Genomic DNA, 12086 nt, shown 5'->3' on the forward strand with positions numbered 1-12086 from the left:
ATCAAGGAGGCAGAGGGTCCTGAAGTGACCCTTCCAATGAGGAAGCTGGGTCCAGGACAAAGTCTGGAGGATAAGGAGCAACTGGTATCACAAACTCCCTCTGTATCAGCGACTGCTTGGGGCAGGCTGTGACTCCAGGATGATGTCATGACTGACCAGTTTTATTTTCTGCTGAGCCCCTGGGACTTCCCAGGTAGCACCTGGGACCCTATGCTGGAGCGGTGCTATGGAGGATTATCTGCCTGACAACCTTTGTGGGCTTCAGGAGGACATGCCGGGAACAGTGGTGCCAGTTGCCTGGTGGACCACGACACCCACTCACGGCTGTCTTCCTCCATCCACTGCAGCAGTGCCTGCTGGGAATTCTAGAGAGTCCAGACAGCCGTGAGTCCCCAGTGTTTACCTCCAGCTGCTGCTGTAGTTGGCCCAGCTCCCAGCGCACTCCGCTGTTTTCCTGGCTCACTTTCTCCCTGAGGGTCTTCTCAAACATTGACTCCCCCAGTGCCTTGGCCAGCTGCAAGTCAAACCTGCCCAAGGCAGAATGGACACATCAGGGAACTTTGGTAGGGAAAACTGAGGCAGGGTCAGGTTAGAGTTATGAGTGTGCTAAGGAATGAATGGTGTGAGGTTGTTGTTTGAGTGGGTGGGGGGACCTGGAACAGCATGGAGGGAGTTTTAGGTTTCTAAGGGATTTCCATCCAAATACTGGGAACCTGATAAAAACATAGAGACAAAAAAATTAAAGTATATTAAATATAGAGTAAGTTAAATAATACGTGTTTATATTAAAGAATATGGATATTAGAGAAGAGAAGGGAGAGAAAGAGAGAAGAGGCAAATGGTGGAGAAACAGACAGAGGAGAGATGGAAGAGAGAGAGAAAATAGGAAGGAAAGAGATAATGAGAGAGGAAGAGAGACAGAGCAGGAGACAGGAGAGAGTGAGGAAGACAGAGAGAGAAGCTAATCCATCCTGTTGGACACTCTTTCCCCCTCCTGGGTTTGCATGTAAGTCTCCCTGACCAATGTGTACATGTGCAAGGCTCTGTTTTCTGTTTCATGACACAGCGGCCAGTACCAGCTGCAGATGGCATGCCAGGCTCTCACAAGTCAATGGTTCCTTAGGTGTGCCCCTAGCACTGACAGACCAGAGGGGGCCTACAGGTCATCAGAGGAAGGAAGGACCTCCTACCCCCGACAAAGGTGACCACCGTGAGGCTGCCTTCCTGGCCCTTCACTCTCCACTCATTTGTCCTGGATTTCCACCTCATCAGTAGTGAGCATCTCTCTAGAGAGCTTTGCCAGGTCACAGTGAGGGGCGAGTGAGCCGCACACAGGAAGCCCCGCTGCTCTAACAATCCTGGATAGTGAAGATTAGTGACAAGAAGTGCTCCCTGTATAAGATCATCACACCAGATGTCATCCATAGCCTCAGGCTCCCAAGAAAGCCAATCAGAGCTCTCTTTAGAAAGCCCTCCTTCTGAAACAGCCCAGAAGCTTTCTGATTGGCTGTTGGTGACATCACTTCAGAGGCGCTGTCTGCTGCCCCTGAATCTAGAAGATGGTGATGATCAGGCAGTTCCAATGTCTTGGGCCTTGGGCTGGGGTCTTTGTGGTCTTTAAGACAACATGGCAAGAGGGTAATAGGGAGCTATAGAAGGATAGGGAGCAGCTGAATGAGGTACATGCTGAAAGAAGAAACAGATGTTCAAAGAGGTGTGGTGGTTGAGCCCCAAATCCCACAGTGGCTGAAGTGAGCTTGAGCCCAGTTTCCCTAGCCTTATAGCCAATCTACCTGTCCATGCCCTAGGGCAGGCGAGGTAAGACAACAGGGGGCAGAGAGTGACCAATGTCCCGGAGGAGTTCTTATCTTAACACGTCACCTGATGCCAAAGAATGGCTCCTATAGACCCTAACTTCTGGAACACATGTTTGCACACACACACACACACACACACACACACACACACACACACACACACACTTCTATCCACTTCCTGCCCAGGCCCCAATCTCTGGAGGTAAAGGGCAGTAGGCTGACACACGGCTCACTCCAAGAGCTCCATCAGCTCATGGAATGAAGCTTTGTGACCCATGCATGAGGTATCTATGGCAACAAGGCTCCAACACCAGATGGAACCATTCTGGACCACTTGAATGCAGAAGCCAATATAGAGATGGAGAATTCTAACCATGTGGAGCCTTGGTAAATGATGGAGGCAGCTGGGCCTACAATTAAGATGACCCTGGAGAGACACACAGGAAAGCCTCCGGCTTCTAGAACATTCTATCACTAGAAGTATTCAGCCAAAATGTCCACTGAACTGAGACTTCAGCCATCCCATGGGCTCCCTATAAACTGCTCATCTACCTGGAAGCCCCATGTGTGTTATCAGCAATTAAACATCAAAGCCTTCTAAGCCAATGCCAATAGTGGAGTGGAGGACTCCATAGTCAGGCTAGTTCAGAGAAACAGAAAGGCAAAGGTGAGGGATGAGTTCCTTTCCAGGGCTCATCATGCAAGCCCACAGGGTGAGGGAATCCATAAGCCAAGTGTCCCAGGCCAGTGCCTCCCTGTCAGAAAGATGACACCCTCCGGAGGAGCAGAAATCCCAGAAGAGGACCAAGAAGCTGGTGACTAGGAGAAACCTGGAAGTTGTCAGTGTGTTTACTGCTCAGCTTATAGCTGCAGCCTATCAGGGCCATTCTCCAGTGGCCTGTCGCAGTCTAGAATGCCTCTAAGATACCAGTAATCCCATAGCTCAGATGCTTGTCACTGGACAAGGTTGTGTAGCAAGTGGTTGACATGAGGCGTGGCCATTTTCCCTGTGCAGGAGTGAGGGCTCGCCCATGTGCCCAGGTGGGCATGGGAAAAAGAAGAGGACAAAGGATCAGTGAGAAGAGTCAGCCTTCCTTTTGGGGATGTGAAGGTCATGTTTAGATGAAGATCCCACCCCAGGAAGCTCCAGATAAAAGAAAGCAGGAGACAAGCATGGAGTGTGGAGTGGTAGCTCACTCGTTAGTCCCAGCATTTAGGAGGCAGAGGCAGAGGCAGAGGCAGAGGCAGAGAGGCAGAGAGGCAGAGAGGGCCAAAGAGGGCCAGAGAGGGCCAGAGAGGACCAGAGAGGGCCAGAGAGGGGCAGAGAGAGAGGGGCACAGAGAGGGGCACAGACAGAGGGGCACAGAGAGAGGGGCAGGGCAGAGAGAGAGGGGCAGGGCAGAGAGGGAGGGGCAGGGCAGAGAGAGGGGGGCAGGGCAGAGCAGAGAGAGAGACAGAGAGGCAGAGAGAGAGGCAGAGAGAGAGAGAGACAGAGATAGAGAGGCAGAGAGGCAGAGGCAGAGGCAGAGGCAGGCAGATCTCTATGAGTTTGAGGCCAGCATGGTCTAGTGAGCAATTTCCAGGACAGCTAGGGCTAACAGAGAAAGCTTGTCTAAAAACAAACAAGAAGAAGGGGGAGGGTGAGAGATGTATAAGGAGGAGGGAGGGAAGGAGGGAGAGAGAGATACCACCTATAGAATGTGACCCTGCTTGCAGCCTCTTGAAAATGACACTGCCCAGAAAGCCAAGGCTGGCTCATCTGGGACACTTGTCAACATTTCGTCATGAGCATTCTAATGGAGGCAGCATTGCATTCACTTGCAGCTTAGGAACTCATTACTGTGGCCACAGGCCCTCCTGAACCCCTTTAGAGTCTCCAGGAGAGAGTCCCAGACTGGACACAGCCAAGCTCAGAGACAGAGAGAGACAGCTGCTGGAGGTTGTGTGTCTTGGTACCAGCCCCTGTTTCTCTATTGCCTAGACATGTCAGCATCTGGACAGGGAAGCGAGGGTGGTACCCAGGCACACCTTCAAAGCTGTGAATACGTTCATGTGTAAGGTCCAGGTCCCGATGGAACTGCTCCATATGTCCTCAAGAGAGTGGGAATTGGGGGGGGGTTGTTCATTTACTTTTCTTGCCGCCTCTTCGTCACTGGGAATGGGCACTTTACTTAGATGCACTGGGCATGTCACACAGCTCTCAGCACAAGCGAGACACCTCCCACCTGTCTATGGATATGCATATGGGACCCAGGGGCATAAAATGCCCAGTTCAGACTCCCACAGCCAGAAAGAGAAAACAGTCAGACATGAATTGGTATGGTCTCCTGGGAGGCATGGACTTCTACTCATCACACTAGCTAACTCTCACTCTCCACAACAAACCCTTTTGATGAAAAGAGGATGCTGGGGCTCAGACAGAGAGGGTAAGTAATTTCCCGGAGGTCACAGAGCCACTGGGAACAAGGCGGGCTGGTAACAGTTCCTGGTTGGAGGCTTAAGGACCTGGCAGGAATTCTGCATGGGTGTGTGGATTCTGTACTCAAGGATGCCCTGACAGAAGTAGGGTGGCTTTGGAAGCTAACCCAGAGGCCTCAGTGCACCCCTCACCATGCGGCCCACCCTGGTGGGACATGACTCACTTCTTTTGCCTCTTCTCCAGCTCATGGTTCCTGCTCTGCTGGTTCTCCAGCAGCACCCTGGTGTCCTCCAGGTCCCAGGTGAGGTGGTGGCATTTCCTCTTCAGCTGGTGAGCCGTCTTCTTCGCCTCTTCGTAAGCGTTCTGCAGCTCCCCAAGCTATGGAAAGAGGGGAGTCAGAGGCTCATGGGTGCCTCCATCTCCAAGGCCAGTGCCATGTAAGGAAATGGATGCTGGGAGAGAGAAGACCTTGGAGGAGTTCCTGTCAGCTCCAGGAAGCTGCTTCCCCGAGCCCCACTTTGCTGGGAGGTAACACGGGGCCATTCCATCAGCTCCTTGATGATCTTTCTGCTTTGCCTCAGCCAACCTTCTGCCCCATACCTGGAATTCATTTTTCCCTGCCCTGCCTCAACTTAACACTTGGACTAGCAGGTGATTGATGGATCTATCATCTGGAGAGACTGCTGAGGGCTAGCTGAAGTGTCACCAAGAGGGCATTCCCAGCCGATCCCAGCAGGCACCCAGAGGTGGCCCCACAAGGGCAGGCACCAAATGGTCCCTGGTGTGAGCTGAAGCTCACAGCTCACTCGGGACTGTGAACAAACAGGAGCAAAGCAGCCTGCATCTTCCCCAGAATGAGGCTCCCCCCACAGTGTCCTAGTTTAGATGTGGGGAAGAGTGGGGCTCAGCACACAGGCTTTGAAGAAGTGGCCTCATTAAAAGGCTGCTTTAAATAAGCAAAACTCCCGAGTTAATGAGGCCTGTAATTCTAAATTCAGTATTTGAAGGCAAATGGGATGTTTTCTTATGTTCCGCTGCTCGGAGAAGGTTGCAGGTTTATGACTTTTTAATGTAGTGTGAACATCCCCCTTCCTTAGGGAAAGTGGCCCGACTCTGTAATTTGTTGTTACAGACCCAGGCTGCCTCCCTCTTTGTCACCCTGTGTGTGGATGCCCAGGATGTCCCTTAAGAGTCACAGTGCTGTGTCCATCTTAGAAGTGACTGTTAAAAGTTCCACCGGCAACACCCTGGGGGTGGAGGGTTTGCCGTACCTCTCTTCCACAGTGATATCTCCTCAGTACCCTCCATAGGATGTCACAGTTTGTTTTCCTCTCACATTGAAAATATAGTAACAGGATCAGCCAATAGAAGCCTCCACCCTGTGGCTCTTACAGCAAATTGGAGAGACCACGAAATACAGATCCCTCTACACTGTGGGGTGTATCACAGATTCAGGGAGAATGGCCAAAGGATCCCCTCCCTTAGGCTGTGCTAGCCAAGGCTTTGAAGAGTCTGGCATTTGAGGTCTTAGGCTAGGGTGAGGATATGTAGACAGAAGAAGAGAGCCAACCTCTGAACCACTTTCACAGCAGATGCAAAGGTCCTTAGCTGAGGAAGAATTGAACATTTGGGGAAGAGGAAATCAGAGCTGTGTGGGATGGGCTCCTGAGGCTCAAATCTTCCAAATTCATCATCCTGACAAATTGAAAGTGATTATATTATCCTTTCAGACAGAGCTGCTTATGGCTGGGGCTTGTCTTGAACTTGCTAAGAAGCCAAAGCCTCAAATGCTTCAAATGTCTGATTCTCCTGTTTCTACCTCAAGTGTGAGGGTAGCAGGCACAAGCTATCATGCCTGGCTCAGCATAATAATTTGAAACTGACCATGGGACTGTTTCTGCCATGGAAATTGGCCAGTGGGGTACACTGTGGGAGTGTGGGCCATTTGCCTTCACCCCATGAGTAAAGTGACAGTAGATAGCAAGAGGCAAGTTGAGAGACCAGACTGTCATAGTAAACATCCAGACAGGAGGACAGAAGATCCCATGACATTGCTAACAGTGAGATTTGGTCTCAGGAAAGAAATGGAAGTTGGGCCTTGTGGTGCAGGCCGGTCATCCCAGCTGGCTAAGGAAGGAAGATCACAAGTTCAAAGTCACCCTGGATAACTCAGCAAGAGACCATCTTGAACACAGTGGAAAGGAAGGCAGTGATGAATAGCTTCATGACAGAATGCTTGTCTAGTTCACACAGGGCAAGGCTGTGTTCAATCTACAGCGCTAAGAAACAACTGTCCAAGAAATATAACCCAGGCCTCTTTCAAGTGTACTTCTGTCAGGGGATCCCTTTGTGGTGGTTTGAGTAGAAGCAGCCCCCATGGGCTCAGAGGGAGTGGCACTATTAGGAGGTGTAGCCTTGTTGCAGGAAATGTCACTGGGGTGGTTTGGGAGGTTTGAAAAGCCCAAGCCAGGCCCTGTCTCCTCCCTGTCACCGCCTGTGGATCACGATGAAGCTCTCAGCTAGTGTTCCCGCACACACCCCACCCCACCCCACCCACTCACCCCCCCTCCATTATGATGACAATGAACTAAGCCTCTGAAACTGTAATCAAGTTGTCAGCTATACATTTCCTATTATACGAGTTGCCTTGGTCATAGTGTCTCTTCACAGCACTGACTAAGACAGTGGGACAACTCCAAGGACATGCTGTCACTGACTTTACAGACCAGATCCTAAGGCCCACCTGCCAGTGCTTTCTGCTGGAGCCAGACCTCTGACATGGATCTAGATTCAAGGCATTTAGCCTGTGTCTCACAGGGACAGCATTTATTCCAACAGGAGAGGTCCCACTTGCTCCTTCTCCAGGAACAGACAACACAGTGGCCTCTCACAATGGAGGGGGTGGGAAATGGCACAAACTCCTGGGGCCTCAGGGTCCTGCCCCTCCACCTTCTCTTACCTTTTGCTCCACCTCTGTGCGGGCCTTCATCTCTGAGTCCAGCCTCTCCTCACACTGCTGGAGGCGCTTGCGCAGGAAGTCATTCTCCATTTGAGCACAGTCCAAGCGCATCTGCCACTCGTCTGCTGTGTGACAGGGTTGAAGGCTGGTGAGTGGGGCTACAGGTCTGGGCTTCCTCTCCTTAGCTCTGTGCTTGCACAATGCTCACAGCTCCTAAAGCCTCAGCCTCAGCCTCAGATTCAGAATAAGAACTGAAGTCCAGTTAAAGTAAAGACCGAAGCTCCCTCCAGGCAGCCTGCCCTGACCACATCCAGCTGTCTAGAGTGTTGACCTCACTGCTGTAAGAGCTGGGCCCCTTGCATTTTGCAAGGTGCCCAGATGTTTCTCCCATAACCTGTAAGGCAGGGAACTCTCTGGTCATTAGTGTTTTCCCAACATCATCTTGATGTTTTCTAGACAGAGGGAGGATACACTTTCCAGCTGCCAACAGACCATCAGAATCATGGGGCAAAGAGAGCCATGTTCCTGGCTGCAGGCTAGGTAGAAGACTGTTACCATTGATTTGGGGTTGAGTTATTAGATAATTGAATGGGTAAACATTCAATAAACTTGGCCACAAGGTACTCTGGGAGATGTTATGACTACTAAATCCCTTGATTTGACTTTTTTTTTTAAATCATGTGCTTGAGTTGAAACTGTTTGGCTGAATTGAGGGTTATGGTGTCTTATCTTTTGATAACCAAACAAGAGAATACTGTTCCTTAAGGTAATGAAGCTGGGGAAACATACTTAAGAAGCAGTCAGTCCACTTCCTTATCTATGTACCTTCCCATCCATCTACATCCATCCATTACCCATCCATTTGCCCATTAGCTCATCCAGCCATCTATCACTCATCCATCCACTGACTCATCCATTTACCTAGCCATCCATCCATCAGCCCACACATCCTCCTATCGGTCCATCATGCACTGCTATTTACCAGTACAGGAGATAATTGCACTAAAAACAAGTCATTTCTACTCAGCTTCTAGCATAATTTAATGGGAGGGAGAAGCGTGTTCAGAGAGAGCCACAAACTAGTTTTTCTCCTGGGAAAACTTATGAGAACCCAGAAAAAGGACTCATATCTACAAGGACTATCCTAGGGCATACTATGATGTTGAGCATATGTTAAGTGCAAGAGAATATTCGATAGATAGATAGATAGATAGATAGATAGATAGATAGATAGATAGACAGACAGATGATAGATAGCTGGTGGATGGTAAGATGAAAGAGTAATGGATGTGTGGTTGATGAGTAGGTGAAATGGTGGATGCTATGGTGGGTGGATAAGTGGGTGCATAGATAATGGATTGATGGGTAGTTGAGTAGATGGATGGGGTCAATGAGCAATGGATGAGTGGATGATTTAATCAGTTTGTACAACAGTACCCTGAATTATCCACTCACCTATTTCCTGGCTTTCTGCAATCCATCTCCATATTTGTAGCTAGCTATCTGAGTGTAAAACCCACCTAAAATTCTTCTGTGGCCCCCAGTGTCCAGCCTGGTGAGGGATGTGTATTATAAAAGACTTACTGTAAGTATTTAGGTGGGCATAAAGAAAGCCATGCTTTTATTATGATGCACAGAGGCAGGCGAGAAGGCACAGCAGTGGTGGGTGAATGTGTTTTATTGCCTATTTCAACTGTCCTGTATTTTTTGAGGTTTCCTGTAAAGGGTACGTGTGACTTTCACAATGAAAAACAGATTATCTGTGGCCTGGCTTCCCAGACTGCATCTCCAGACCTAAGCACCTGCTTCAGGTAGCGACAGGTGTGCCTGTGAGCTAAGTGTATCTCCACATCATCAGTCCCCTGATCACTGTAAAAGAAACACACCTGAGAAGCCCCATCCAGGCTTGTCTTGGATGGATGGATCCTGTTCTGGGATGCCTCTGGGGAAACTGTGCTACCCCACATAGTTGTCTCTGTATTAACAGGTCCCTCTCTCCCATGAAAGTTGAGTCCTCAGGCAGTGGGCATGCCTGGGGCACAGCAGAAACACATGGTGCCACCTGCCTCTGACTGCACAGTGACTCTGAGAGTCAGTGTCAACTTCCTCAGTGTGTAAATGGGGTTGATGTGAGAACATGAAGGGCCCCGTTCCTCATGATGATAAGGTAGCTGATGTCTACGGAGCATTCTATATGGCCCCGCACTCCCCAGTCATCATCTGGATCTATCTGCACTTGAAGGTAGGGGATCTGAGGCCCAGTGAAGGCTGTGAGTGACATGATTCAAGCACAAAGTTGCAACTTCTTGAGCTCCACCCAGGGTTGTCTTCATGCAAATGTGCATTTAAGACAGGGATAGAAGACTGCCTAACACATAGATACCAACTCTTCTTGAGTGTGTGTGTGTGCAGCTGTGTGGGGGTACATGTGCATGTGTGTCTATGTGAGCATGGATGCCAGAGGTCAGCCTTGAGTCATGGCTCAGACACCATCCACCTTTTTCTTTCTTTTTTTTTTGTGAAACAGGGTCTCTCTCTATCCTTGGGACTCATGAATTAGGCAAGGTTGGTGGCCAACTAGACCTGAAGAGTCTCTGGTCTCTGCCTCTCCAGAGCTAGGACCATAACAGCTTGTACCATTGCACCTGGCTTTTACTAGGTATTAGGAGTCATTCCTGAAGCTGGCATGGCAGGCCCTTTGCCAAATGAGCCACCCTTCCAGCTCTTCCCTGTTTTTAAACCTGGCCCTTCACCCATATAACACCTCTCTCAGCGATCAGTTTTCACTGTGAATTTGGACAGACAGCACAGCGGCTGTTACTGCAGACTGTTAGCTGCCCAAGGGAAGAGCTGTGCCTATTGGCCTTGGCAGATGTGGTGTCAGTGGGACCTAAGTGCTCAGTGCACACTCATGTACAAATGAACCGAATGAAACCATGTTTTGTCTGCCAGTGTCCCCGGCTGCTCACCTCCTCCAGTGTGCTTCTCTTCTAAGTTAGCCAGCTGGATCTTCTGCTGCGCCTCTTCCAACTGCTTCTGTACTGCCCCCAATGCCTCCTGCACTTGCTGGTACTTAGCCTGGAAGAAAGGCTTGGTGATGGCTGAGGTTTGGAAATGATAGAGTCTATAGTCTCAACCCTAGGTTCATGCATTGGGAAACTAGTCCTCCACAAAGCACTGTGAAAGGTCAGACCCAGTGGAGGGCTTCTAGTCACCGGGGCCCTGGAAGGAATTACAGTGTTTATCTTGAGACTCTCAGTGTAGTTCTTACAGAGGGTATTATAAATGGAGGAAGCCAAGAGCCTCCCGTCTCAAGCCTTCTGTTTGGTTCAGTGATCTTTCCCTCCTGCCATGATGCCAGCTGCTCTTAGGCTTTTACCAAAGGCTGAGCTGAGGCCTTGAGCCTGAAGAACCATGAGCTAGTTTGCTTTATGAAGAAACCCACTTTGAGGTATTTTGTTGTAGTAATCAAAGTGGACTAAACTGGCCCAAACTGACCATTTCACATGTAAACATCCAAAGCCAGGGTCTGGTCACCTGTTACACATTCACTTGTGTAATAATGGTAATATGGCAATAATGGTAATCCCTGTGTTTTTCCCACCCAAGGGTTCTCCAAGGTCGTGAATCTGTTACAGGTATCATGCCTCCAATGTTACATGTATCATGCCTCCACTGTTTGTTACACGTGTCATGCCTCCACTAGTACACGTTATCATCCTTCCATTGCTAAGGCTGCTACGCACAGCACCTCTCAGGCCTTTGCCTTAGGAAGACCCAATTGTCCCTCGGAGCCAGGACACAGAAGTCAGTTAGGCAGTGTATCTCAGTTGGGCAGACAGGTCCTAGTAACCAGTAACTACTAGTAACTGGGACATAGCACTGGATCCCCATGAGCTCTCACCTTGAGCTCCTGAACCTCCCTGAACGCCTGAAGCCGCTCTGCCCGCTCACTCTCCAGTGCCTGGCAGGCCACATCACCTTTGAAGCGTTCATCAGCAAGCTCCGAGATCAAATCTGTGATCTGAGGAAGAGAAACCAGGAGGCCGCTGACTCTCCTTCCTGCTATACACAGCACACCACACAGGACCATCGGAGGACAAACCTCCACTGGGGAGAGGAGAGGCGATCATGCTGCATAGACAAAAGTCTTGTGGCCCTGCAAATGCTCCATGGGATTGGGACAGTGACCTTTACAATCCAGAAACATTCAGGGCCATACTGCTAACCACCTCCCACCCTGGGGATCGGTCTTGATCCTAAGCAGGGGCACCATGATGGCTCGCTTAGACAATTAGTGTGAAATTTAATTTGTGCTAATCAGCTTGAGCATGGGGAGCACAAAGTTAATTTAATGCATTAATTTTGAGTCTCGTGGAATTCACAGTCTGGAGCCCAAAGGACAGTCACTTCTTCCAGCTATAGGAGACTACCAGATACTCTGACGTGATCAAGTCCACACAAACCTTCCCATTCCTCCTCCCTCCTTCCTATCCTTCTCCTTACCCCTCCCTCCCTCTCTCCCCTCTTCTTCCATCCTTCTTTCCCTCGAAACATGGGCAGAGACCCTGTCTATGGAGAGGAGGAGGAAACCCCACACTCAGAACTATGAAAACCAATTTAAAGATGGGTGATCTGGCTAGCAAACATCGCAGAGCTTTTACAGATGTCAGAAAATTGCTTTGACAGTCCTCTCCCAATCCACCATGTGCTGGAATCAGCAGAAATGTCCTTTCTGCTTAGGGACAATGGCTCCTGAGGACAAGCTGGACAGAAGGGAACAGGAATGGCTACCTGCTTTTATAGAGTCTAAAAGAAAGCAACTGGTCCAGCCTGGTGGCACTGGCTGGTTACCCTGGCAACACAGAGATTGAGGCAGAAGAACCATGTG

General features: G+C 49.8%; 1 protein-coding gene across 1 annotated transcript in view; it reads right to left on the reverse strand.

Annotated features, from left to right (window-relative positions):
• The window catches only part of Myo18b (myosin XVIIIB), a 180529-nt gene that overhangs the window by 100738 nt on the left and 67705 nt on the right, over positions 1-12086 (reverse strand). Inside the window, exons 25-29 of the mRNA XM_035444166.1 lie at positions 11100-11219; positions 10165-10273; positions 7196-7320; positions 4460-4614; positions 404-527 (exon numbers count right to left, since the gene is read on the reverse strand). Coding sequence (XP_035300057.1) covers positions 404-527; positions 4460-4614; positions 7196-7320; positions 10165-10273; positions 11100-11219 — 633 coding nt within the window. The remainder of the gene's footprint in view (positions 1-403; positions 528-4459; positions 4615-7195; positions 7321-10164; positions 10274-11099; positions 11220-12086) is intronic.

This window comes from Cricetulus griseus, chromosome 4, assembly GCF_003668045.3.
Source record: "Cricetulus griseus strain 17A/GY chromosome 4, alternate assembly CriGri-PICRH-1.0, whole genome shotgun sequence".
Lineage (NCBI taxonomy): Eukaryota > Metazoa > Chordata > Mammalia > Rodentia > Cricetidae > Cricetulus > Cricetulus griseus.